The sequence below is a fragment of the Colossoma macropomum genome, unplaced genomic scaffold (genome assembly GCF_904425465.1).
Source record: "Colossoma macropomum unplaced genomic scaffold, Colossoma_macropomum, whole genome shotgun sequence".
Classification (NCBI taxonomy): Eukaryota; Metazoa; Chordata; class Actinopteri; order Characiformes; family Serrasalmidae; genus Colossoma; species Colossoma macropomum.
In genome coordinates this window covers 17,348,926-17,375,436 of record NW_023494796.1, presented here as the reverse complement: position 1 = coordinate 17,375,436, position 26,511 = coordinate 17,348,926, and the positions used below count along the sequence as shown (strand labels likewise).

Here is a 26,511-nt window from a genome sequence, read left to right as displayed (position 1 = left end):
AATTATTGATTGGTCGATGTTAAAAAGGAATTTCGATTGTTATATTTTTGTTATTTATTTATTCATAAAACTTTTACATGAAAATTACTTTTGAGCATCAATAGGTGGGCCAACGATAAAAGTTGGTGGGCTTAGGCCCAATCATACCGTCACCGCTGGCTGTCCCACAGGTTACCATTACTCATTTTGAATTGGTCTATATTCTTTATTCTCTGTAATTATACAGTATTCTGCCTTCATTAGAGCAGGCTGACCAGCTTAGGGAAAAACTAACAATATTTCATTGCTGAACAACTTACCAAAGTTTATTTCTTTGTTGAAGGCTTAAATGTTGTCACACTTTATCAAGTCATTGAATGTGACCGAATATTATTTGACATGTGAGTACATTAAAAAATGGACATGCAGACCTTGCAAGAAGCCTTAATGCCTCCCTGTGTGACTAGAGGGAACTTGAACATGCCTCCACCTCAGTCAACGTCTGTTTATTGGCCTTGCAGCCTCTTGGCAGTAACAGTAGACAGCGTATGACACCCAAACAGTCCCCCCTCTGCCCCCACCTTTCACCTTTCTTGTTTATGTTTTTGTCGCAGTAGTCCAGTGGACAGCTGTGGTCAGGTCCTGAGTCATCATAACACTACACTGGTCAGAGCTGTTGTCTGTGGCCCGTGTGGGCCATTGCCAGGGCAGATATACCAGGCCAGGTCTGATTGAAACCGCTGAGCTCAGGATTCTGGAAAGACCTGGGCAGTTAGCATAGTGGAACAGCGCAGTTAGGGTAGTGGAACTTAACATAGCATAACAAGCCTGCTGGGACGACTGGCAGTGATGTAATGCTTGGCTGATCTAGTGTATGAGAGGAAAACAAGCTGGTGTGAAGCATCTGTCTTTTCAGTGAAGACAAGTGAGTATATGCTATATTAACTGTGCTGCTTAAATGTGTAATGTTGTTTTCATATGAAAATTGAAATGTATGGTTCAGTTACATGTCTGTTTCAGGGTAAATTAAGTCCTTAATTTTTCCATGTAACGTAGTAATATTCCAGACAGAAAATATGATTTAAGCCCTAAGTTTGTTGGAAATCATCTGGTTTTATCGTATTTTAACTTGTCATACTACAATTACAATATATAATCTATACTTACTGCCATATCGTGCAGTTATAGTAAGTAGGCATGTAACTATACAACACATCATATTGTATTGTATTGAATTGTTTTGCATCATGTCATACTGTATTGTCTTGTATGGTTGTATTGTGATTATCATGTTAACTCATGGCTAATGTGTTAGCTTGGGGCTAGTGTGATTAGCTTGTGGGTAGTAGTAGTTTGGGACACTAATATTTCAAACATTGTACTTTTATGGTGCTGAATGTCTGACGAAATGAAAATGGAAACATGACGCACAATATGAGCCACTCTTTATTTTTGTTTTTTATAAAATGTGTAGAATCGAGACCCCATTGTATAGATTATGTACATATCATTTGTATCAAATGAATTTCATGAATTGTTACACCCTAATAGCATGTTTGTAGGTCTAACAATTAAGACATACCGTAATTTCTATGACCGTTTTGGTTTATTCCTGTGCACATACAGTCAAAATGGTGCTCCTGTCTTTTATTCCTTTGTATTCTCTGCTCATCCATATTCTGACCACAGGGCAGGCTGCAATGTGAGTGTAGTTAATGTTCATTTGGGCTTCATACAGATATGAGTCAGTGAGTTGGAGAAACAGGCTAAATGAGCAGCTCTTTCCAGTTCACTTGGCTGTCCTGCCTGGAGGGAACCTGTTGCTGAGTCTGCCTTTTCTGTCTCCTGTCTCTGAATTAATCCTTCTCTTAAGTCTGTGCTTTGGTAGGAAACTGCTTGAACTGTGGTACAGTTCGTTTGAGGTGACAACGCAGTATGGACCAGAGAGGTCTGTACGGACCAAAGGCAGAATAAAAATCCTTCCTCTCTGCGTGCCTTCCTTTGTTTGACATGGGTGGGTTTTATCATCTCTGAATTGGTTATACTATTTCAGAAAATCACAAGATAATGCAAGACATGCATAAAACCCACAAGTGAAGTCAAGAGCCAGAGTACAGCATGGTGACAAAAGTCTGGTGGATATTATCCTTGTTATTGTCGCCAAATATACGTCAAGTAATCTGCTCAATCAGTTGTGACTGTTTATCCAAGGAGAAAAAGAAGTACGTAGTCCTGTCTTAGATGAGTTCAGTGCATGTTGTGAAGATGCCTGTCTACTCTTACATACTTCTAAGACTAAAGAGATGTCATTTGATTTTAGGAGAGTGTACTTACCTTGTTTGACCACCATTAAAGGTCAGCCTATTGAGTCAGTCACTAATTACAAGTATCTTGGGGTTGTCCTAAACCACAGGTTCTCATCCTTGGTCCTGGCCTGCAAATGTTTGCTTTTCCCAACTCCCAACAAACCTACTTCAACTCATGAAGGGTTTGTTAATAAGCTGATTTTTTTTTTGGATCAGGTGTTTTGGTAGCAGAAAAACACTAAAACGTGCAGGGCAAGGGTAGGGAACCCTTGTCCTAGAAGTTAAGCTGAAAAGGGATCAATGTACAGAATTTATTAAAGGAAAGGGGCAGCAAAGGCTTTATTTTCTCAAAAAGCTGACTTCCTTTAACCATATGTCAGACTATATGTAAGATGTTTTACAGTGCTTTTATTGAGTGTTTTAACCTTCTGTATTACTTGCTGGTTGGAAAATATGTAAATTGTAGCAAAAAAAAATGTTGACCGCTTTGAGCAAATTTTTGGACAACCATATCACTAGTTTAGACAATATTCATAAGTCTAGATCTCATAGCAAAGCAGTGAAAATGTTTCTGATCCAAGAAATCCACGTTCCGCATCTGATGGCTGTTATCGCAACCCATCTTTTTGTACCAACAGGGCAATGTTCTGATTCGTACCACAGGCTAGCGCTATGTATGCGCTTTATTCTGTCCTGCGGGTTTGGATAGAGCAGACAGGCTCACCTCTGAAGTTGATATTAATTCATTGTTTACATGTGACTTGTCTCAATGTGTTTTGTTGTGTTGTGTTGCTAAACAAAATTCGAAAAAATGAACTGGGGAAAAAAACTATTTCCCAATAAAGTTCTTACTGCTCATCAGGAATCACTACTAAAAAACAATGTTTTATTTCCTGCTTTGGTGCAAATCAGGGGAACGAAACCATAGATGTTAAATGCCCCCCAGTAAGTCCTGGATTTGCAGATTAGCTTTTGACATTCAAGCAGTAAATATTTACCCCTGCAGTGTGCACACACTCATTAACCTCAGTGATTGTGGGCTGGAAATTTGAACACATTATATGCTTTTTATTATGTTATCTGATTTGGCAGCAACCTTAGACAATTTAATTTGCCCTTGATTAAAGCAGCCCGTAACTGACCGCTTAATATTCAGCATCCTTGCCAACCGGCAAGCTTTGAATTTGCATAATTGCGCACACACATTTGTTCTTGCTCATTTGGCGTAAGCGTCTGCTTTTCTCCCTGTTTTGCGCTCGTTCTCTTTCTCTGTACCCTTGTGAAAAAAAAATTGCATTTAGGTGTGCATTTGTATTTAACATGAAAAATACATACTTTTAAGGCTTACAGTTGAAACATACTTTATTACATACTAAATGTATGATTTTGGAACAACTTATGATGACTTAAATGTATTTAAATTGTCATTAAGCTATGATTATATATGCATTTACTTGTGCTGTTGAGTGTTTTCTTCAAACAGCTAAAATAATACAGCTTATTTGGAATATTAAAGCAATAAGCCACAAGAGGCCGTGGGTTACTGCTATTTTATCACAGGAAGTGTGTTCTTAAGGCATGACGGAGAATTTCTAAACTTTCATAGCTAGCATAGCTACTATTTAGGGAGAGTGGAGCCGTTTGGGATTCAGCCTGAGTTTAACGGTACTTCTGGCTGAAACACAAACATTTGAAGCGTGTAATCCTTTCAAGTGACATTTTTAAGACTTTATACTGCCGTTTTACAGTTAGTCATAACGCAAGTGCTTTAATTCAAGCCTGTGATATTATTGATGGAGTTGTTTGGGCTGTTAGCTAGCTAGGTTATCTTTTAGCCTGTTAGCTAGCCGACCAGCCCAGTTCTAGTTAAAAACAAAAGTCACCAGCCCCTCAGTTTAAACAAAAAACGGGCTCTTACTTCATCAGTATGCTCGGTGGTCCATGTGAGCAGCATTAAAGTCAAAGATTATTCCATTCACGGCAGAAGGGTTTTTCGTGCTGTAGCGCAGTAATACAGAGTTCAGTTGTTGTGAGGCGGTCATAGGTGTGGTATGTCGTGGATTTTGGCTTCGAACACAGCTCAACCAATCAGATTTTAGGACCAGAACTATCCGTTTTAAAAATGATACATATCTCACTGGATGTACTTGAAAAGCGCAAATAAGATGCATTTCAATGCATTTCAAATTTTCATTATCACGAAATGCACTTAGCTGTCTTCAACAAATAAAATGTGCATTTACTCTTATGAAGTATTGTTGAGTGATGATAAATGATGAGTACATCTATGCTTACAGATGCTTTTCTGTTCTAAATTGGACTTGTGATGCAATGAAGTTAACTTAAGCAATTGTTAAGACACAAATTCTGCCACACTTAAAACATATTTTTAAATGACTACACTTAAGTAGACGGTGCAACTAAAATGTTAAGACATTGCTTCAAAATATACTTCTGAATAATACACTTAAGTTGATGATAATTTAAATATACGTTTGTTTAAGAAAGTGTAGATTTGTATTTCCATAAAGTATGTGGAATAAAAAAACATGCTTTTAGTATTCTGTATATACTACTAAGTATACTATTGATGTACATAAGTATGTTTATTTTTTGGAAGGGTATCTGTCTTTTGCTCTCATTTTCTAGCCCTTCCTCGCTCTTATTCTCTCTCCCTCCTGCCTACTTGCTGTGCAGTGACTCAGCACTGATGATGCATGCTGACAAAAGCAGTTGCCTGCCCCCCTCTCTCTCTCTCTCTCTTTCTCTCTCTCTCTCTCTCTCTCTCTGTCTCGTCTCTGTCTCCTGTCTCTCTCCCACCCCCCCCCACCCCTCAATATTGCTCTCATCTAATCTTGTTCTCTCTCGTCTCATTGGCCGCAATGCTGACCCATGCTGCATCGCAAATCCCAAAATGCTTTGCAGCTGCAGTGCCAAGAGTCAGTTAGAGAGTTAGCATTTAAGAGATGGGGTCTTTGAATGGGTGGCCAAGTGAGACTGCAAAAAAGTAACCGAGAGAGAGTAAGATTGAAAGGAAGACAGAGGGAGATTTAAAAGAAAGAGAGAGAGAGAGGCAGTGGGTGGGGGTGCGAAATCAGAGCAGGAAGGAGGCAGAGAAAGTGAATGAGAGAGAGAGAGACAAAAAGAGAGGAGAATGGTATTAATGAGGACTTGAGGGGAGAGGCTTAGCCGAAGTGATTTGATCCGCTCCTGTTCATTCACTAATCCCTGTGTGGAGTGTTAGTTGGATATGAGTCGTCATCTCTTTTCTGGCTTAGTCTCAGCGCTCAAATCTCTGCACTGCTACACACAGAGAGCTGGAGCATCACTAGGTGTCAACATGTGGGCTGGGCATTGCTGAGGATGACCGGTTAATGGTAGGAATTTTGTGAATGTCACCTTTTCATCATTTGCTTTGCACTGAAGTAGGTGATGTGACATTCTCTAGATGTGCATCTTGCTTAAACACATTCATCTGTAGCTTTATATATCTGTCATAGTCATGTATAGCATAGACATGGACAAATATCATAGTTTGGCCTTTATATATATTCATTTTTCTGACATGTATAGTCTGAGTCTAATGTGTGGTCATACAGAGTATTTCATACAGAGGATTTTCTTGCATGTATTGTATCTTTTATTCTGACATGTTTAGTCTAACTCATATATATATATATATATATATATATATATATATATATATATATATATATATATATATATATATATATAAAACGTAATGTATTTTCTGCTTTATTCATGTAAACTTTGATTTCGTCCACTTAGTCTGTCTTTGCATGGCTGTACTAACTAATTTAGTGATTTGATTGTTTTCAGTTGGGACTCTATGAATGTGCATAACATATTCTGTTTGATGTCACTGTAGCATAAAGCAGCAGTCATTTACATGGCACCGGCTGTCTTACATAAATATTATGTAACAGATCTCGGCAGAGGCAGCATGAGCAATATGAGGGTGACTTGGCTTCCACGTCACTGCAGATTTTTCTGACTTTTAGAATTTTTTTTTTTAAATATTCTAGACAGGGCTGTCATGATTAATCAGTTAAAAACTGACTGCTTGGTTATTAAAATTGTCTATTACATTTTACCCTCTCAGTGAACTGTCGATTTGAAATTCTCCTACTGGTCTTTTTTTTTACAGTATGAACCAAGTAAATGAATGAACACACCCATTCACTATGCAAAAGCCAGAGACCCCCCCCCCCTTTTAAATGTAATCTCCTTTCAAAACAGTCATTAAGTACAGGTTATCCATTTTTCATCAAACCTGTAGTTCAAAAAATTATGAAAATCTGTAGAGAAAATTAGCCTCCTAACAATCACCTGAAAGACCCTGGTAGACCACCAAAACTGTTCCCATCAGACAAACAGTTTTTTTCTTTGAGAGAGAGGAGAAAATCAATCTGCTTCAGATATTAAAAAAAAATCAACAGCCGTCCTTCCACAGTGAGGAGGTCACTCAAAAGAGGCTACTGTTCTTCTCACAATCCCAGTAATTTTAGGATTACTGGGATTGTGAGAAGCAGAAAATGCAACCAACTTCTTAGACTGAACTTTGGAGGAAAAATATAAGCAAGTCCCCAAAAAGAATGGAAGCTGTAATAAAGGCAAAAAATATTATATATAGTTTTTGAGGCTTCTGTGTTATTTTTGGTTAAATATGTTTTCTAAAGCTGAAAAATTCATAATTTGTGCTTAATGGCTGTTTTAACTGGAAACTTTCAAGCAAATGGATTGCAGTGGTACAGTTACGTCTGTATGACTATCCACAATATTCTGATTACTGCTGCAAACATATTATTAACATAACTCTAGTGTTTCCATTAGGTGATGGAGGCACTGAGTTGATCCGCAGTGAGAGTGTGCAGAACCAGGAACTCCGAAGTGTGGCTTGACGTCATGTGATGTTTGCATAGGCATTGGCTAGAATTTAGCCACCCAAACAAGCTGCCTAGTGCGACAGCTCTTAAACCACCTGGTGAACAATATTATGTAACAGAATTGCATAAGATTCTTAAAAATGCTGTTCTTCACATATTGCTTTTAGAGTTTGGGTCTGTTTTTTATGTTTTGCTTAAATTCAAAGGCATGGATATAGTTCTGCTATATTAAAGCAGGTCACCTTCCATCTCTAAGTAAATGCCAGTTCACTGCAGGTATCCATCACGCCCATTTCAATGCATTTGCACTGTAGACATCAAATCAGTGATGCTGCAAATTCACTAATTAAGTAAATTCACTTCCCAGTTCTCTTAAGGACATGATTTTAAAGAGAATAAAGAGGCCTGTATTCCTCACTATGCCTAGACTTGAGACAAATAATTTTGTTTTCTCCTTGTCTTTCTTAAAAAAGCTTGATTTTGTGCACAAAAGGTTATAAATCATTGTACTCATAGCTTTCCATAGCCTTTTAAAGAGAGTACAGATTTGCTCCCACATTTTGACAGTCCAACTTCTCAAGCCTCAGAGAAGCTAAATATCGCGATACATATATTATACTGAGAGAATGTCTTCAAGTATTGTGATTTATCAGTCATGTTTATTGTCAAGTTCATGAAGCACAGCTGAAAGAAGATCCGTTCTCCTTGTTCTATAAATTTAGTGGAAAAGAGCCAGGCAGGTCGTTTCCCACTGAATCAGAATCAGGCCCTGCCTCTCATTCCTTCATGTCTGTCGCTCTGGATCATATGTCTCTGACCCCCTTTCCTTGCTTTATCTGCGTTGCTATGGCGATATGGTCTCCTTCTCTGGTTGAATTATGTTCCAGTTCATTTGAATGGAATGACGGATGCCCTCAGGGCCAGGAACTCTGTACTGTTTTCAGAGGCTTTCGCTGATCCAGAGAGTCTCGACCTGGCCTATATAAGCGTGCGGTGCTCTGTCAAGTTCCCTATGTCTCAGGCTTTGTCTGTTTAACAGTGAGGATGTCAGTCTGGACGACTCAGAAGCTGAATTTTTGCCAACATTCTTAGCCTTTAGATGTCATGTCATCATAGTTGTTTTGCTGTACTATTTAAATGCAATTATGTAATTACATATGTAAATATATAGTGAGTTACGCAATGATTTACAATTACATTCATTTTTTATTTATGTATCAATAGCTTTGAGGCTGCACTTCTGACTTATGTTTGTTTTGATGTCAATAAATTACAAAAACGTAACAAAAAGATATTTTTCTTTCCGCAAAACTGTATGCACATTAGTAACTTTTCATCAAATTTATTTCAAATCTGCTTACAAACATAATTGTTTTAGAATGTGTTAGAATTAATTCCAGCAGAATTTCTCATCTTGTTTCAAAGAGCTGGGCAGTATAACAATATTAATCTATTAATCTTTATTGTGATAAACTGCCTCACAATATGTCACAATATGCTTTTCTGAGAATATCGTGGATATCGCCAGTGTTTAAAACCATTTCCCAACTGCATATTTGATTACGAAGTGAGCACAATTAGTCCTGTTTAATTAGATTTAGTGAAATGTTGAATTAAAGTAATTGTATTATAGGAATTATGACTTACTTGCATATCAATTTTTGATAATATTTTTTTAAATGTGGCACTACTTTGTCTGTTCCAACTTATTACATATCAGAAAAACTAAATATTGTATCATATTGTGTGTATCGTTAAAACTTTTTGATACTACATTTTTGCCGTATCGCCCACCTCTAGCTATGAGTGATAAATCATTTTGAATTACACCATGTTTTAGTTTCTTCTTAGATCTAAAGACATCTTTGATTTAAAGATGCAGGGTTACTGCTTCAGGGAATTGATTAAGACATTGATTTTTCTGCCTAGTATTTTCTTTATGGCATAGAATCTTAAGAAGTACTATCTTAAGAGTAATGCTGCTGAATTCAGACGAATTATAGCCTAAATACTGTGAAAAAGACAGGAATATGTTGATTCCTTGTGGCAGTAGCACTGCATCTTGATTTTCTGCATTCTCAGGCTGGATGAGGTTGTATTTTAGTTGCATTTTAGCCACCATGCTTAAAGATGCAGGATACTGCAATGAGAAAATCAATATAAGCATTTTTCTCCATAGTGTATGGGCTATGCTAAATACCTTGAATTTCGTTAGCCTTACCCATTAAAATGTTGAAAAGAATTGGTCTGGCTAAAAAATCAATTTCAGTTGAATTAAGATACTAAAGTCTTGCGGACATTGCTGTTTTTCATGCAAACCAGGTCTTCGTCACTATAACTCATGATTATTATGAAAACAAAGGCATTTATTCTGTAAGAATTATTGATTCGTTTTTTCCATAACAATGAAGCTATGCTTGTATTAGATGAAGGCTCAATGTGGGTATGATTCATGCTTGTAGCTTGCATGAGGGTGGGGAATATGACTGTTGACTGTCAGAAAAATGCTTTTGTAATATTTAAAGCGAGCAAGGTGGTATTCTGTAGCTCAAGGTCAGCAATATCCACCTACTGACAGAGCGAATGACTCATCCTTTCTAACATGTCTGGCTGAGACAGTGAGAGAGGGGACTCTAGAGGTTTGAGGTGCTCCAGGCCTACAGTTATCCTTATTTCAGCATTAATTAAATAAATGTCAGAAATAATTGTCAGATTAATAAGTAGATATAATACAGCCCTAACTATATCACACATTACTCTCTGAAAAACTCAGACCAGGTAATGACTACCCCAGAACATGTTGGTTTAAATGGCTTTATACGGGCTTTATCTGAGTTTAAAAACTCTTGGACTGTCTGTTGGTTGGCTGTCACTGAGGTTGTACAGGGTAGTGGATAATACCACTGCCCTCCTCATGGTAGAAGGACGTTTGATTTTTCATCCAGACAAGCACACCACTCTACACCAACATGAGTCCATGGGCAACACTTCTGATGTTATATTCGCCAACCTCTGTAACATGATTACACTGTAAGTCTGCCGAATGAGTAAATGGTAAAGTACTGTTGCTGTTTGAGGGTTTGTATCCGATAATATTGTAAACTTGCATGCAGAAAAGTGACATATGGAATTGTGTGATTGATCCACAGTTCAGATGTGTGAAAGCAAATCAGAGACAATGAGCCCTTCATTCAGACAAGCCCAGAATCAGTCTTGGGTGTGGGCTCAAGTGTGAAAATGCCCTTAATGTTCATTCTATGAAATGTACAGATAAAGTCAGATTCCCCTCAAGGGGGCGCTGTTAGCACTCCAGCAATTCTGCATCTTTGAGTGTGTGGAAATCCGCTCCAGCAGTAATGCTTGCCTGATTGGAATCATACATTTCAAAGCGAGGAGGAAAATGGTTTATCTAAAGTTTAGACTCACTGTTATTTAAGATGTGGTATTTAATGCGAACAGCATATTTATTGAAAGGTTTAAAGTAGAGTGTGTGTGTGTGGTGTGTGTGGTGTGTGTGTGTGTGGTGTGTGTGTGTATAGGCTAAAGATAGCAAAGACAATAGGAACAGAGGGGGGCGCTTCATCTTATTAATCCAGAACAGTCTTATGGGAGGACTTCACAGGCAAACTGTAATATCCCTAATTATTGCTGTCTTTATGTGTGACATTGCAGCCCAAACTGAACAACTTTTGGCCATTTTGTACATTTTGTACTACAATTTCCTCTACCTTACACAACCTTAACCTGCGTTGCAGTTGCAGGACTACACTTGTGCAGATGACTTGGGCAGTGGGGAAATGTTCGATATTGCACATACCTTGTAGTTTGAACAGCTCAGGAATAACTGACTAACTGATGAATAACTCAGTACAACTTCCATGAGCCTTTGGACTCAAAATATTGAATGGACATATACACACATAAACACGGAGGTCTACTGAATGTGTGCACCTGTGATCTTTTTTGTATTCATGTAGGTTTAATTTCTCATAGCATGTACATCATTATTGTCACATTGCACAGCACTGCCTTTGAGGGTTCATTATTTACATTGTGAGCACGCTAGGGTACTAAAATGTACTTGGGCAGAAGAGGGGGGGTAGCAGTGCATCTTACCATCATTTTATCACAATGCAAACCTCTTAACTCTTAGAATAGACATTCTATTAATTATGTCTAACACAACTGCATTGTTTTAATACCACACTAGCACTTCTCCTGCCTCCCTACTCTACTCTAGTGTTACTAGCAAGTTGTGCAACAACGTAATTATAGTCATGATTGTTCCTCATTTGAATTTTATTCAAAATATCGTGAGAATGCTGAATTGTGAACCCAGTATCGTTGATCAAATTGTAGGCAGAGTGTACCGTCACACCCCTACTGGACAGCTCTCATTTTTCTGACCATGCCTTTAAATGTTGTCTTCACTTTTAGGCAACCTTGGTCTACTTTTATAGATGGAGAGTATATCATCACGCCTTTCTCAGTCGTGTGTAGGAAGAGATTTAGGTACTGTTCCCACAAGATTACTGCCTTCCATAACAATAAATGTAAGCTGGAATCTTCACTTTCAGTTTTTACGACTGCCTAAATCCACACCATAGCCATTTATTCTTTGTCCAAAGACTCTGAAAGTCTGTTTTTAGAAATTGCTGGTATTGGGCACTGTGGCATTAACGTGACGTGTGCGCACGCACACATTTAAAGCTGCACAGTCCTGCTCCGGTCAGCACTGAGTGTGGACTGGCTCTAAGGGTCAGCACTCTGCTCTGTAAAAGAATAGCCTCTTCCTTTCTTCTCTTACACTGAATGATTTACTGCTGTGAAGGCTGTTTTCTGCTTTCCTCTGGCAACATCTCTCGAGTGCTGTAGCCTCCTTTGCTTAAAAGCTTAGCTGTACAAGACTTTTTCAAATGTATTTTTATGATACTTATGCTACTGCAAGGGAATCTAACTGCCCTTTTGCTGTCAACTTTATGAGGCCTCTTCGAAATCCTGAAAAATCGGTACTGAACATGTATATGGGTCTGTATAGAGAATCTCATGATCTTAAATGTATTGTATGTGACTGACAGATAAAAATCCCACTCTTTAAGCTAACTTTAACGCGTGAATTATTGAGACACTGGCTTCTTCAACAGAGACAAATAATCCCCATTATTCCTCTAGATTGACAGTACAGCCGCAGTGATGTGTAGTCTTTTGTTCTGTTAGTTTCTGCACATCAGCAGCTGAACTATTTGCTGAGCATTCCTAGAGAGCATTTGATATTTTACCTCTTTGATCTCCTTCCAGTTGCCCTCAGTCTGTTCTTCTGTAGTTGTTATTCAGCACCATCCAACAAGAGTTAGACCTATTTAAAGTGCAGTAAATAAAGGCTAACAACAGCAATTAGTCAAATGCCATGTTAATTGATAGCGGCTAGTTGTCATTGATCGTTAGCCAAATTAGTAGTTTTGGTCAAACTGTTCCTTGGCAAGTTCAAAATCACTGCAGTTCCAGACTGGATCCCAGTAGAGGGCAGTGCCGGATCACGCTCCTTCATCTGCGCCATGGCCTGAATTTGACCCTTCTAGTCTCTCTAATTCCTTCTTACTACAGCATGGCCTAACCAGTGTGCGCAGAAAAGGCCAGAGAGTCATTGAATAGAGGCTTGAAAGACAACAAGCTTAATTTGGGGGCCTCTAGGCCTAAGTACCTTAGGGAAGACCGTGAAGATGGCAGTCTAGTTTTTGAAGTATCATACTGCAAAAAGTTGTTTTGGTGTAGTGGCAGTACTGTCAATACTTCCTATCCTGATCCTTTAGCAAATTCATCTTTGCATGAATATGTGTTTTCTTTAACTGGTAATGTTGTCTTAAATGTGTATTTAAAGCTGAAAAAAGTGAAAATAATTATAACCCAGGTATATGGATGGAGAGATGGGTCTAAACTTTGGTTGTTTTAATCATTTAACAATCATAATTGGTCTTTAAACAGCTATTCTTTACAACAAAAGCTTGATAAATAAGCACATAAAGGCATAGATTGGACAGTTTGGTTAAAGCTAATGCAGACCTAATCTAGTAAATATTTAATATACTTTTACCGATATCTGAATTTTGGCATTTTCACTGTTGAAATCACAAAGATATATTTTTATCAGGTTAGCCTTTATATTATTTGGTTACAGATTGATTAAAACATCAGTACTGTTGTCCATCTCTAGCTGGCGATGTGTATGTCTACATGCAGTGAAGTGGATACATCTTGTACTCATAGAAATCACCACTGACACCTGCTGGCCTTCTGTGGGCCAAAATATTTTTAAATAGAACTTTTATTTTTGTCTGTGGTTGCATGGCTGTGTCTTATGATGTGTTTTACAACAATAACTCCATCTCTCTCTCTCTCTCTCTCTCTCTCTCTCTCTCTCTCTCTCTCTCTCTTTCTCTTTCTCTCTCTCTCTGTGCAGGCTGCAGGCAAAGAGAGAGCGTGAGAGCTGTGCAAGAGCTTTAGGATGGCCAGTGAAAGCTCTACCATTCCAAGCCCTGTGGTGCGTCAGATCGACAAGCAGTTCCTGATCTGTAGCATATGCCTGGATCGCTACGACAACCCCAAGGTCCTCCCTTGCCTCCACACCTTCTGTGAAAGGTATGAGCTTTCCTTACCTTGGAATACACTAAGGTTGCCAGTTTATCTGGTACCTTCTTCCTGTACTTTTTGGCCACTTTAGCAGGACACCAATTATGTAGGTTCACATTGTAAGGTTTATAGTTATTCACTGTAGCATATCTGTTGCTGCATGATTGATCAGCCATCATCTACCCCATCTGTCAATTGAAAAAGACCGCCATAAGACTACCACTGACCATATATATCGTACTCGAGAGGTGGATCATTCTCAATACAGCAGTACTACCAGCCTGGTGATATTGGCATATGTTGCACTGGTACAAGAGAATTAGCTGCAGAAGCATATTAGTATTTATAAAAACGTAGATGTTTGACATCATAGTTCGTCATAAGGAGCTTCAAGGAAAGTATTAAAGTATTAAAGCATTAAAACAAAGTCATTCAGAGTGGTTTGGTGTGAAATGGTTGGTTGTAGAGAACTACACTCATTTCGACTAATTTTTTTACAGTGGTGGTGATAGGAACCAGGCATCACAATGTCTACAACACAAATATAGCCATTTTATTTACTGTCCAAAACCACCAGTGAACCTAAACTTGCCTTCTGAGTTTTTATATGCAGTGTTTTTAATGGTAAAATAGCAGTAAATCATGTAAGGTTTGGTACTGTTTACCTCTCCGCCATAAATAAATATTTTAATGTAAATAACAAAATATATGTTTTAGGCTATGTTTGTATAAGTTTGTTATCTCAAACCTACTGTAAAACAATGTCTCGGACATCAAGCAGTGTGTTCTTTATTTCAAGTTTTAACTTTCTGTGAGGGAACTTTTAGAGGCATTAAACATTTTGTGTACGGTTCTTATCACCACCACTGTGAACATTTCTAACTCTCCAAGTTTACTAGAACGGAGCACATCAAACCACTCTGAATGACATTGTTTACATCCTAATGACTGAATGATGCAGAGATTTATAATAGTAAGTGTAACTTATGTTTAAGATAATTGACAGATTTTAAAACGTGTTAAGTTCATAAATTTGAAAGGTGTTTATTATAGAAGAGATGTATTCAGGCCAACTTCTATGTCAAATATATTTGTTTTTTTAAGAAGTGAACGGATCAGATCATTGACCCATCAGTGTCCTTTCTTGCTGCAGGAGATAATTTGTGCTGTATTTGTTTATGTGGTCTACATTATGCTGTGCTGTTGTTCAGGTGCCTGCAGAACTACATCCCGGCCCACAGCCTGACGCTGTCGTGCCCTGTGTGCCGCCAGACATCCATCCTGCCAGAGAAAGGCGTGGCGGCCCTGCAGAGCAACTTCTTCATCACCAACCTGATGGAGGTGCTGAAGAGGAGCCCGGACAGCGGCCGAGGAGACGAGCACGCCGGACTGGACTCCATTGATGCCGTGGCCACAGGACAGCCACTCTCTTGCCCCAACCACGGAGGCAATGTATGATGCCTGAAGCTACATGACATGATCCCATTAAAGAAGCTGTTATAGTTTAGGCTTTGAAGATTTTGGAAGTGCAACATGCCCTGTGCGGCAAAGCTAATAGGGACCAAAGTTGGGAAGTATGCTGGTATACAAGTGAATAGCGGTGTAATATTAATCCATGATATCGGTTTTACTATATCATGCACATAGCGATGAACCCAAAAATGGCTTGTAAATACCCCCAAAACAACTTGTAGTTTAGTAGCATAAATAAAAGTAACTTAAATTAAAACAATTAAAACTTTCAAGTTTTAAATTTACACTGAGGAATAGGCCTTCTTTTTCAGTGTTGTTCCACCTTTTTGGATAAAGCACAAATAATGTTAAATTACGCACTAAGGTAGAACACTAAACTTAGTAATAGCAGTTATTTACTAGAAAGTGCATTTTCTGAAGACGATGTAGAGTGATTGTGCAGCTTAAGCAATTCCCAGGAAGTTGCTGTGGTGTTGCTAGGTGGTTTATACGGTATCCCTGTTGTTTGCTAGGATTTTACTAAGTTACTAAGTAGTTTCTATGGTTGGCATATTACTTTGTGGTTGCTGTGGTATTCCAGGTGGTTGCAAGGATGTTTGCTATGTTGCTGGTGGTTGCTAGGGTACTGCTTGGTGGTTGCCATGGTGTCCCAGGTGGTTGCTAGAGTGTGGCTAGTTGGTTGCTACGGCATATCAGGTGGTTGCTAGGGTGTTGCTAGGTGGTTAATAGGTAGCTGCTAGGGTGTTGCTGGGGTATCCCAGGTGGTTGCAATTAATTCACAGGTGGCTGCAGCAGTATTTCAGGTGATTGCTATGGTATCCCAGGGTGTTGCTAGGCTTCTGCTAACCAGTTTCTATAGCACCTCTGGTAGTTGCCAGGGTATTGCTAGTCAGTTGTCATGGCGTTCCACGTGGTTGTTACAGTGTTGCTAATTGGTTGCTATGGTATTACAAGTGGTTACTGGAGTGTTGCTAGGTGGTTAGTAGGTGGTCAACAGGGTATTGCTGTGGTATGCCAGTTGGTTGCTTTTGTGTTGCTAGGTGTCTGCAGTTGTGTCCCAGGTGGTTGCAGTGGTGTTTTAGGGGATTGCTAGGGTCTTGCTACGAGGTTGCCATGGTATTTCGGGTGGTTGCTAAGGTGTTGATAGGTGGTTGGAAGGGCATCCTAGGTGGTTAACTGGGTGTTGCTTATATCTTGGTGATATAAATGTTGAGCACAAATAGGAGACCACCTAGTTTTGCAATTCATTCCTATAGGAAAAAAAATGCTGTCATTTAAAAATAATTGTACAAAAACCATTTTGGGACCAAAACATCTGCATTCCCAATGAGACCAAATATTCCGGAGTTGGATCGGTGTCAAAAATATGTTGAAAACTGCAAGAGTCAGTGGACCAAAAGACGAAGATGACAGTAGTTTTTCTTTCTTCAAAATCAATAAACTCACCCCTCATATGACCTACCACTAATACAAAGCAGTAGTAACTGTTGCAAAGTTACTAGGTCAGTTGTGTGATACCCAAGCATGATGGTTGTGAAAGACCTCAAAATTTACTGTCATTTCAAATACATAATGTCTAGAAATGGCTCGAGAACATACAGTCCAGCAGAATGGTACAAATAATCACTGTTAGCAGATACAAGCTTTAAAAGTTTGACTGTTAAAAACATTGTTATTACAGTTTTACAGAACTCTGTGACACTCTGCAGTTTGTTTCTAAGGTTACGGTTGGGAAAACGCAAGTTTGACTGTGTTGCGTACAGCTTTATCTTTTGGAATGTTCAGTATCTTGTTCCTCTGTACCGTTGCACTCACTGGAGGAATGTTGACATTCCAAACTTTCGCAGTGAGGCCCAGAACATTCAGTATCTCAGCAGTAGTGTAGCTCTACAGTAAGCTGAAGAATTTTTTTTACCATGCCTGGTTCTTCTATATTTGCCTTTTCGTGTTCACACAAGCATGTGAACTAAACTGAAACAGCTTGAGCTTATGGCTGGTGCCTTTGGCAGGTGATGGAGTTTTACTGCCCACCATGTGAGACAGCCATGTGTGAGGAGTGCACTAGCGGAGAGCACGCAGAACATGCTACAGTCCCGCTCAAAGACGTCTTGGAACAGCATAAAGCCTCCCTGCAGGAGCAGCTAGATGCAGTCAAAAAGAGGTAAGCAGTCAACTGAATGGTTGTGGACTCAATAGATTCTTAAGCAGCCAGCATAAAAGTTTCTAATATTAGAAGCAGGTAATAGGACAATATGTTATCATTATCATTATTGTAAATGGACTTTCTTTCCTGGGCACATGGAAAACAGACCAGTTGCATGCCTCTTTAAAAAATACTTTGAATGAATAGTTATAAATTAATTTGAATGAATAGTTATATAATAGAATGCTTAATTCAGAACAATTGTTGAGCCTGCAAACACTAAGAAGTGGTACTACACTGTCAAATTAAAACTGCATAGTAACAAGGAGCTAATTGGAGATTAGCAGATTATGCCATTATATATTATACAGTCATGTCGTCGCTGTCCAGAGAAAAACACGCATTTCCACAATGGTAACTTTTCAACAGAAGGCAAAGATTTTCTGCACTGTTAATATAGGATAATGTAAAGACGTGATTGGAGCATGTTTGTAGGTCCATTCATTATAAAAGGACAGTTCTTGTGTTCAAAAGATGTAGAAAAATAAAAATGGCCAAAAATGGAAATATATTATTATTTTTATTTATTTATTTATTTATTTATTTATTTTTGGGATGCTGACAATATGCAAAAGTTTGGGTGCTCTCAGTGAAACTAATTATCAGTTATCACTCTGAACATAAACATAAAATGTGGCCTGTGCAAAAGTTATGGCAAATTTAGTGTTTTATTTTTTCCCCCCACTATATTTAACCTCAGGCACACATTTTCTAAACCGCTTATCCTTCTGGTTTGTGGGGTGCTGGAGCCTATCCCAGCGTTCATTGGGCGAAAGGCAGGATACACCCTGGACAGGTCGCCAGTCCATCACAGACAAGACAGACATATACATTCACACACACGTTCACACCTAGGGGCAATTTAGCATGTTTAGCTGCCCTGACTGCATGTCTTTGGACTGTGGGAGGAAACCAGCCGAGGAACCGAACTCAGGCCGCCCCTAAACTTGGACAATAAAAAGATATTGTAAATATTGCAATGTTACTTTTTGCCATGTAAGCCATCCCTACTGAATATGTTCAAAAGGATCTAGAGATTATAGAGTGCTACCACAGAGAATATGAAGTGAAAATATTAAATGAAAAACAGTATATATAGTATTTTCTCTGTGAAAATCATAGAAGCATGGTATGGCATTGTTTGATGCCCATTATGTAAAATACACGGGTCACTAAAAGGAAAATAAACCATAACTTTTTGGCTTTTTATTGCGAAAGGTTGTAGAAAAGAAAACAGAAAACAATATAACTGATAATCCAAAACAAGGGAGGACTGGTTAATATATGGCTTTTCTTTGGAGGTGATCAAGTGTCTATTTAAATAAGTTAGGTATTCAAAATTAATTAATTGAAATTGGAATTGGAATTAATTTTGTACTGGTATGAATTTGCATGGCAGTGTTCTCAAAAATAAAGGTCCTTTATTGTTTAATGACTACAGCCAAAAGGTTGAACAGTTTCAGCATAGTTACTGGAGGAATCAGATTACCAGACTGTGCCACATTGGCCCCATCTAGGGTACAGTTGTGAGTACTGATGTCTTTTTGCCACATCTTGAATAGATTATATTGCTACTAAGTGTATATCAAACTTTAAACAGAGAGAGAGAGAGAGATGGAGTAAAAGCAGGAGAGGAAGAACAAGTCATTGTCTCATTGTCTCTTTTGACCTTTCCAGACTTCCGGAGATCGATTCTGCCTTGCAGGTGCTATCTGAGATCCTGCAGCAGCTGACCAATCAGAAGAGCACAATTGAGGAAGACATTCACGCCACCTTTGATGAGCTGCAGAAGACACTCAATGTGCGCAAGAGCGTCCTGCTTATGGAGCTGGAGGTCAACTATGGGCTCAAACAGAAAGTGAGTATATCTAGTTTAGCCCTGCAGAGACTGGCTTTGGCTGAAAAGGTTCAAACCAGTTTCTGTTATAGATGTGCCTACAGTGATAAACAACTCTCATTCCCAGCATGTTGGACGCCATGCATTGTGCCTTTTTGTGTTTGGATGCTGAAACAGGTCTGACTCCACTCATCAGCTAATAATAAAATCTTTAAAGTGAGGTCAGAAGTTTCTCGGTATCTTGTAGGCTAAAAGCGAGAACCACTGGCATGAGTAAAAAACATCAGAAACTTGGGCTGCACAGGCTTCAAGAGCCCCATAACTGCTCTTTTTTTTTCTGTGAGCATTCTGACCAATCACAGGTTAAGATATGCATTTCTGTAGGACTTTAGATGAATCAAGATATTCATGTAATCCACCAAAAGTAAATTATTCTGACTAAAATAAACCAGACCCTCTTTAATCTGCCGATTCACCACTCTGCTTTTAATAGATTTATAGATGTACTATAATTGCAATATGTAGCAATATAATCACAGTACTGTATTATTATACAGCCTTACAAAAAACTGTCAGGAAAAAGCAGAAAAGGCTTGTGGCTTAGAGGTCTGTTGCACATTTGCTCACACATTTCCATCTTGCACACTCTCTCTCAAAATTTGAGGGATAAAATTTGTGTTTCAGGGAGATTTTGGGTCCAGGGAGATTTTTCACATATCACTTCAGGCTCGGGTTTGTTTTCAAATGAATGATTTTTCTTTACTTAGTAGATTTGTGTTGTTTTTTTTAACTCATGCATTTCTCTTGCACACTCTCTTTCTGACACTCTGTCTCTTTCTTCCTATACAACAGAAGTAGAAGACTATTTTTTCACACACAACATTGGGCTTGAAGTTGTTTTCTAATGAGCGATTCATTGTAGGAATATGTCTACATAAATTTTGCACACTCATGCATTTTGTCTCTTGTGCTCTCTCTAACTTTCTCTCGCTCTCTTTCTCTCTCAGAAAAATATTGGGTTTCGAGTCGGAACCGTTTTTTTAAAATACATTGGACTTGGGTTTGTTTTCTGTTCTAATGAGCATTTTTCAGTAGATTTTTAAAGTTATATTATATTCATACCTAAACATATTTTTGTAATAATTTATATCCATACATTTTAGCCTCTTTGCCTTTTCACTCCTGTACGCTCTCTCTCTACAAAGTGTTGAGTTTTGGGCTGTGTTCGGTATGGTGTTTCACATTCAGTTTGTTTTCAAGTGGTCAGGTTTTTATAATGTGATTGTTTTTATTGCAAGGAATGTGACTAGTTAAATTTACACACTCTCATGTATTTTCTGTCTCGCATGCTTTCTATATGCATTTTAGTGCATTTTGTGTAAAAAAAACTTTGTGTGCAAAAAAAAATACCTTGTTAATGGTCTTGCTAACTTCGCAATGGACAAAATAAATAGAAAACTCCATAAAGGGGAGCTGTTTAAAATTGCAGATGAGTCAGGTAAGTCTTCATTGTGGAAGCATGTCCGTATCATGTCCTTGCAGAAGACCTCTAGTGGGACTTGATTTCTATTTTTCAGTACTTTATATTGCTGTTGGGTAATTAAAATGTACAAAATGCACAAATAGTTACTGCAAATGTTTAGAAGAGTAGATCAGTGTAGTTTACATACTACAGAGTTTTTCATGACGTCCCTTTGTTCTGCTTTAAATGTTTATACAGCCTCCACCTTGGATCCTCCCACAGTCTGACACTGCCATCCGGCACTAGTAGATGATTAAACATGTCATGCAACTACGCAGCACAGGCTACCATGTGGCTCAAACTGGAGCCCTGGCAACGTAGGTTGTGTCACATGGGAATGATTCACCTGGAAAGCCAGCCCAACAGCCACACGCGAAGCAGTCTGGCCTCAGGCTGTACACTGAAGACACAGACAACAGGACTAGTGATATAGCTTGAGTAGAATTTGTTCTGAGTTGGTTTTGATGGATGAGCACAGCAATGAGGAGCTGGAGGTGAGGTGGCTGGGAGCTGTTGTGATATATAAGATTTGAACTGATATCATCTACAGGATCTGATGTCTTTTGGGCCATTTTGGCAATTAAGCTTAAACAAAGAAGTAATCTGAGGCTTTTACAAAGGGGATTTATTCATATGAACTTAACAAATAACAAATAACTTAACAAGTAACAAATCTTGCATAGCCTTTTAAAGCTTCCAGAATACTTCACTGGAAAAAGATAAAGTGGGAAGCCTTTAACACTTTTAGTTAGCCGGCCAATTACTGCTGATTTGTATTTATTAGTATTGTGTCCATACTGCGAGTTATTGCCTGATCAGGTATGATAACAAGACATGCATTCAATGTATGTTACTTATTATTAGTGGAGAAAGTGTCTGTCAAACTAAAAGCCTCAGTTGTGTGGAAAGACTAAAGATAACATTGAGGCAGAAGGCGTCGAACTGTAAGTAAACAAGCCGTCATATCAGTCATATTTCTTATGCAGGCTAGAAATGGTGGCAGTCTTGGTTACGTAAATCATGACTGTATGTGAGATTTATTATAGCAGACTACATAGTCAAGGACAGCAGTGTTCAAAAATACTTTCATTGATTCCAGGAAAGTGCCTTTGTTGGATAATTACTGTTCATGTTTCGAGCTATTCTACATAGTTTTTGACATTTGTATGTGTAGTGTGTGTATTTCTGACCAGCTCATGTGTTGCAGGTAAGGGAGGGTATTTTGTAGTTGTGTAAGTGATGTCTGGTGGTGCATGGGTGCGTGGGCGATATGGCGAAACTCATGCCACATTTAAAAACTGGCATCTAAATCAATGAATACAATGATTTTTATTCACATTTTACATACTGCTCTGCACTGAATCCAATAAACAGAACTCTTTCTAAAGAAATATGCAGTTGGTTGGTTCTGTATGTGCTGATGATATCCACAATATACTCAGGGAAGCATATTATCATGATAATGATAAATATTGTCATATTTCCCACCTCTAGGGAATCTCATGATTCAATTCTATTTAAAAATGTATTCTTAATGCATTTGAATGTATTTTGCTTTTTTTATTTTGCCAACTTTGTTTTTTCCCTGTATTTGTCATTAACAAATAATATTAGCTTAGTTAAATTTGCTTTTGAGAGTAAAATACTGTGTTTGATGCATTTTTACAGTTAATTAAGTAAATTCGTAAACTTAATACTTAACACTGAATATTACAGGATAAGCCTATTAGCATATTAGCAATTTGCTGAGGTGGTTGTTAAAACAAATCCACGTTGCTGTTTGCCTTCCGCCCAATGGCTGCTGGTATAGCGCCCTAGAAGGATAAGCGGTTTAGGAAGTGTGTGTGTGTGTGTGTGTGTGTGTGTGTGTGTGTGTGTGTGTTCCCAGGTGATTGCTAAGATATTGCTAGACCATTGCTATGGAATCCTAGGTAGTTGCTAAGGTGTTGCTAGGCCATTGCTGCATTATCCCAGGTGGTTGCTAAGGTGTTGCTAGGCCATTGCTGTAGAATCCCAGGTGGTTGCTAAGGTTGCTAGGCTATTGCTGTGGTTTCCCAGGTGGTTGCTAAGGTATTACTAGGCCATTGCTGTGGAATCCTAGGTGGTTGCTAAGGTGTTGCTAGGCTATTGCTGCGTTATCTATCGTTTGCAAAGTTTTTAAGCCAATTTGAATAAATTATTTTTGCACTACTAATGCAAAATAAAGGTTTCTAAATGGGTCTTCACTTTCACAGAGCCATACACGGAAGAAACTTAAATTGTTATAGAACCCGTGTGGAGGCTCTTAACCTGTAAAAGGTTTCTAGTTGGTTTGGTTGGTTTAGGAAACCAAAAGTGTTTTTTCTATGGCACTGCTACAAGGAACTCTTTTGACACTTTTAGTTGTAAGAGTATGAGTTTGCGGGTTCAGGGTATGTTTTGGTTTACTTTAGGTGTTGCAGGTGCAGTCCAGTTTTGCTCCAGAGCAAGAAAAACCTGCTCTGACTGTTTGTGTGTGTGTGTGTGTGTTTGGCTGCTTTCTTTCCTGGCCTGTGCTTTAGGGATCATCTGTTTATATGTAATTTGGAAACACTTTTCAATCATTAGGAATTTGAATTGAGAAACACTATTAAGGGTTTCTTAACTCATTTGCTGATACTTTGGGTATTCTACAACATAAGCTTCACAACTGTCAAAGTGTCTTCCTTGGTATGAAGAACAAGTTGTGTTTAAAAACTGACTTTGCAGTTTTCTGTTCGAAAGTATTGTAAAAAGCACATACTAAACATCTTTTGGCCCAAAGGTTGTTTGAACACCTGAAAGGTTTGAATACAAAGGAGTGTTCACATCACAACAAAGGGATGAAATGTGCAGGCTTTGACATGACTCATAAGCTAGTACTTTTGATAAAGTAATTATATAGGTGTGAACTGTGACTATTAGAACTAGGCCTTCAAAGTGGGCCATAACTGTCAAGACTCAGTGAAAACATGAGGGGAAAAACCCACCTTAACGATAATGCTAACTTATGCCATCATCCCTACAGGATACTAGTACTTTGTTAGTGCTAAGCTAACAGTGATGAACGCATAAACACTTTCTTACAAGTAAGAAAGTTAGCTTAGTTGTCCGTTTCTAACAACCTATTGATTAGGCTTCCGCTCGTATTCACACTCAGTGATGTATCTATAGAAAATGGGTGTAAATACAACCCCATTACCAAAAAAGTTGGGACGTGTGCAGAATGTAAAAAATAGAATGCAATGATGTGCAAATCATGTAAACCATTTTTGTAAAGGAAAATACTACAAAGACAACAAATCAATTTTTTTAAAAAAAAATATATGCACATTTTGAATTTGATGCCAATAACACATTCCAAAAAAGTTGGGATGGGGGCATGTTTACCACTGTGTTTCATCACCTCTTCTTTTAACAACGCGCTGTAAGCGTTTGGGCACTGAGGAGACCGACTGCCGTAGTTTTGAAAGTGAAATGTTTTCCCAGTCTTGTTTTATAGGATTTCAGTCTCCTTTATTGTATTTTTCATTTCATAATGCACCAAATGTTATCAGTGGTGAACGGTCTGGACTGCAGGCAGGTCAGTTTAGCACCTGGACGCTTTAACTACAGAGCCATGCTGCTGTAGTAAGTGCAGAATGTGGTTTGGCATCGTCTTGCAGAAATAAGCAAGGCCTTCCCTGAAGAAGACGTCATCCGGATGGCAGCATATGTTGCCATAACATGTATGTATTGTTCAGCATTAATGGTGCCTTCACAGATGTGCGCTACTTTTTGTAGTTAACTACAAATTCTTGGAGCTAATAGCTGTAGGTGCTGCAGTTTTATGAAATGTAGCTAATAGCTGTAGCGCCTACAATTTTTTGTGTAGCTATATTGATAATTTTCGCTACAGACTTCAGGCAATCCACACAAAATCTGAACCATAGTACACGGTCGTTAACTGGGCTGGTGGCCACTGTGCAATCCTGACTGTTCCGCAGGCAGTTCGAACAAAGAGTCACACGCTGATCACCCCTTACTAGTAGGCTTAGCTCAGGGGTCGGCAACCGTAAATGTTAAGAAGTGCCATTTTGTCCTTTCAATAGAAATGAAACCACCTTGGGAGCTACAACATCTTATGTCCATTTTACCATCTTGGCTCTAAATATGTTTCAGTATATGTTAATATGCTAGTACAGGCTAAAAATATAATATAAATGCAAATGCAGACTTACTTTGCTCTACTTTAAGCTTTAGGTCAGCTATAGGTGCTTTTTTCGCATTTCAGGAAACTTATGAGTTTCTTGTAAAATGTCTCTCAATGTTCGACTTTTTACAAGGCTAAAGTAAGTTTCTCATTCTCTAGCTTCTTGTTCAAATTGTCCTGTTCCACCTTAAATAATGTCTGAGGCACCAGATTGTACTGCTGCGCCATTTAAGGTGTAACGGGGAATTCAAACAAGAAGCTGGAGAATGAGAAGACTTAAGCTTTGTGAGTTGTTGCAGATTAAATGTATGAGGAAACCAGCTGAGCGCTTATAAATGCAAATAAGTCCATTCATCTCCAAATTATCAATGTTCGTCTTAAATCTGTCTCTTTGCCTTTTTGTTGTCTGCATTGGTGTGTGACCAGCAGTCTGCGCGTCAGTCTTCAGTGTTAAAGGTTGGTGAATTAGCAGTTACAAGTTAACTCCAGCGTTTAATACCATTTATTGTGAAAACTGTGTTAGAACTGTGTGTTAATAACCATTTTACAGCAAAAGAGGATTATGTTATTTTACCTAAAACTCTAGTTCTGCTGTGGAACTGCAACAGCTCTGCTGCAGTGGAGAGATTATTCAGACCTGATTTTCACCCCAAACAGAACCAGGGTCACTGATAAGAGTTTTGAGGCTAAAGTGTTGCTGAAGTTTAACAAAGGACTCTGAATGTCATGTCTGTACATTTCTTGCTGAAATGTTTAAATTGGAGAAAATTGTTTGGTTTGTATACAGTTATTTTTGTTAGGAAAAACCTGGAATGATTGACTTTGCCTTTAGTCTATTTTTTTTATGGATATCACAGCTTTGGTTGTGTATGTTTGATTGTTGCTTACACTTGAACTTACTTTTTGGTGATCTTTTTTTACAGCTTTTCAATTGTATGTTTCTTTCTGGCACATGATTAAATGCAGTGTCTTGTTTACACTTTCATTTGAGCTTGTTTGGTGTGTCAGGTGGAGATTCACAATCATTCTGACAATTGCGCTTTGAAAGTGGCTAAAAAGTAGTGCACTACTTTTCAAAAAGTAGCTAAAAAGTAGCCACTACTTTTTTCTGGAAATGTAGCTAAATTGTAGCTAGCTACAAATATTGGGAAAGTTCTAATTTTTCAGTAGCTATCCCAACCGTGCATGTCACCCATGCCATGTGCACTAATGCAGCCCTATACCATCATGAATACTGGCTTCTGAACTGTGCACTGATAACAAACTGAGTGGTCTTTAGTCTGGAGGACAGTGTCCATGATTTCCAAAAATAATTTCAAATGATGATTCGTCAGACCACAGGTCACTTTTCCACTTCCCCTCAGTCCATTTTAAATTAGCTTGGGCCCAGAGAAGGTGGCCGCATTTCTGGATCCTGTTCATAAATGGTTTCTTCTTTGCGTTTTAGAGTTTTAACTTGCATTTGTGG

At 38.4% G+C, this 26,511-nt stretch overlaps 1 protein-coding gene across 4 annotated transcripts in view; it reads left to right on the top strand.

Moving 5' to 3' along the window:
- trim2a (tripartite motif containing 2a) overlaps nucleotides 1-26,511 on the top strand; it is a 52,625-nt gene that overhangs the window by 20,618 nt on the left and 5,496 nt on the right. For 2 of the 4 annotated variants that reach the window (XM_036582989.1, XM_036582988.1), the window contains exons 2-5: nucleotides 13,650-13,828; nucleotides 15,031-15,271; nucleotides 17,302-17,453; nucleotides 19,173-19,353. In XM_036582989.1, coding sequence (XP_036438882.1) covers nucleotides 13,695-13,828; nucleotides 15,031-15,271; nucleotides 17,302-17,453; nucleotides 19,173-19,353 — 708 coding nt within the window. In that variant the 5' untranslated portion in view covers nucleotides 13,650-13,694. Of the gene's footprint in view, nucleotides 1-212; nucleotides 905-5,248; nucleotides 5,663-13,649; nucleotides 13,829-15,030; nucleotides 15,272-17,301; nucleotides 17,454-19,172; nucleotides 19,354-26,511 lie in introns of those variants that run through there. The other 2 variants (XM_036582987.1, XM_036582990.1) reach the window with 2 other exon arrangements.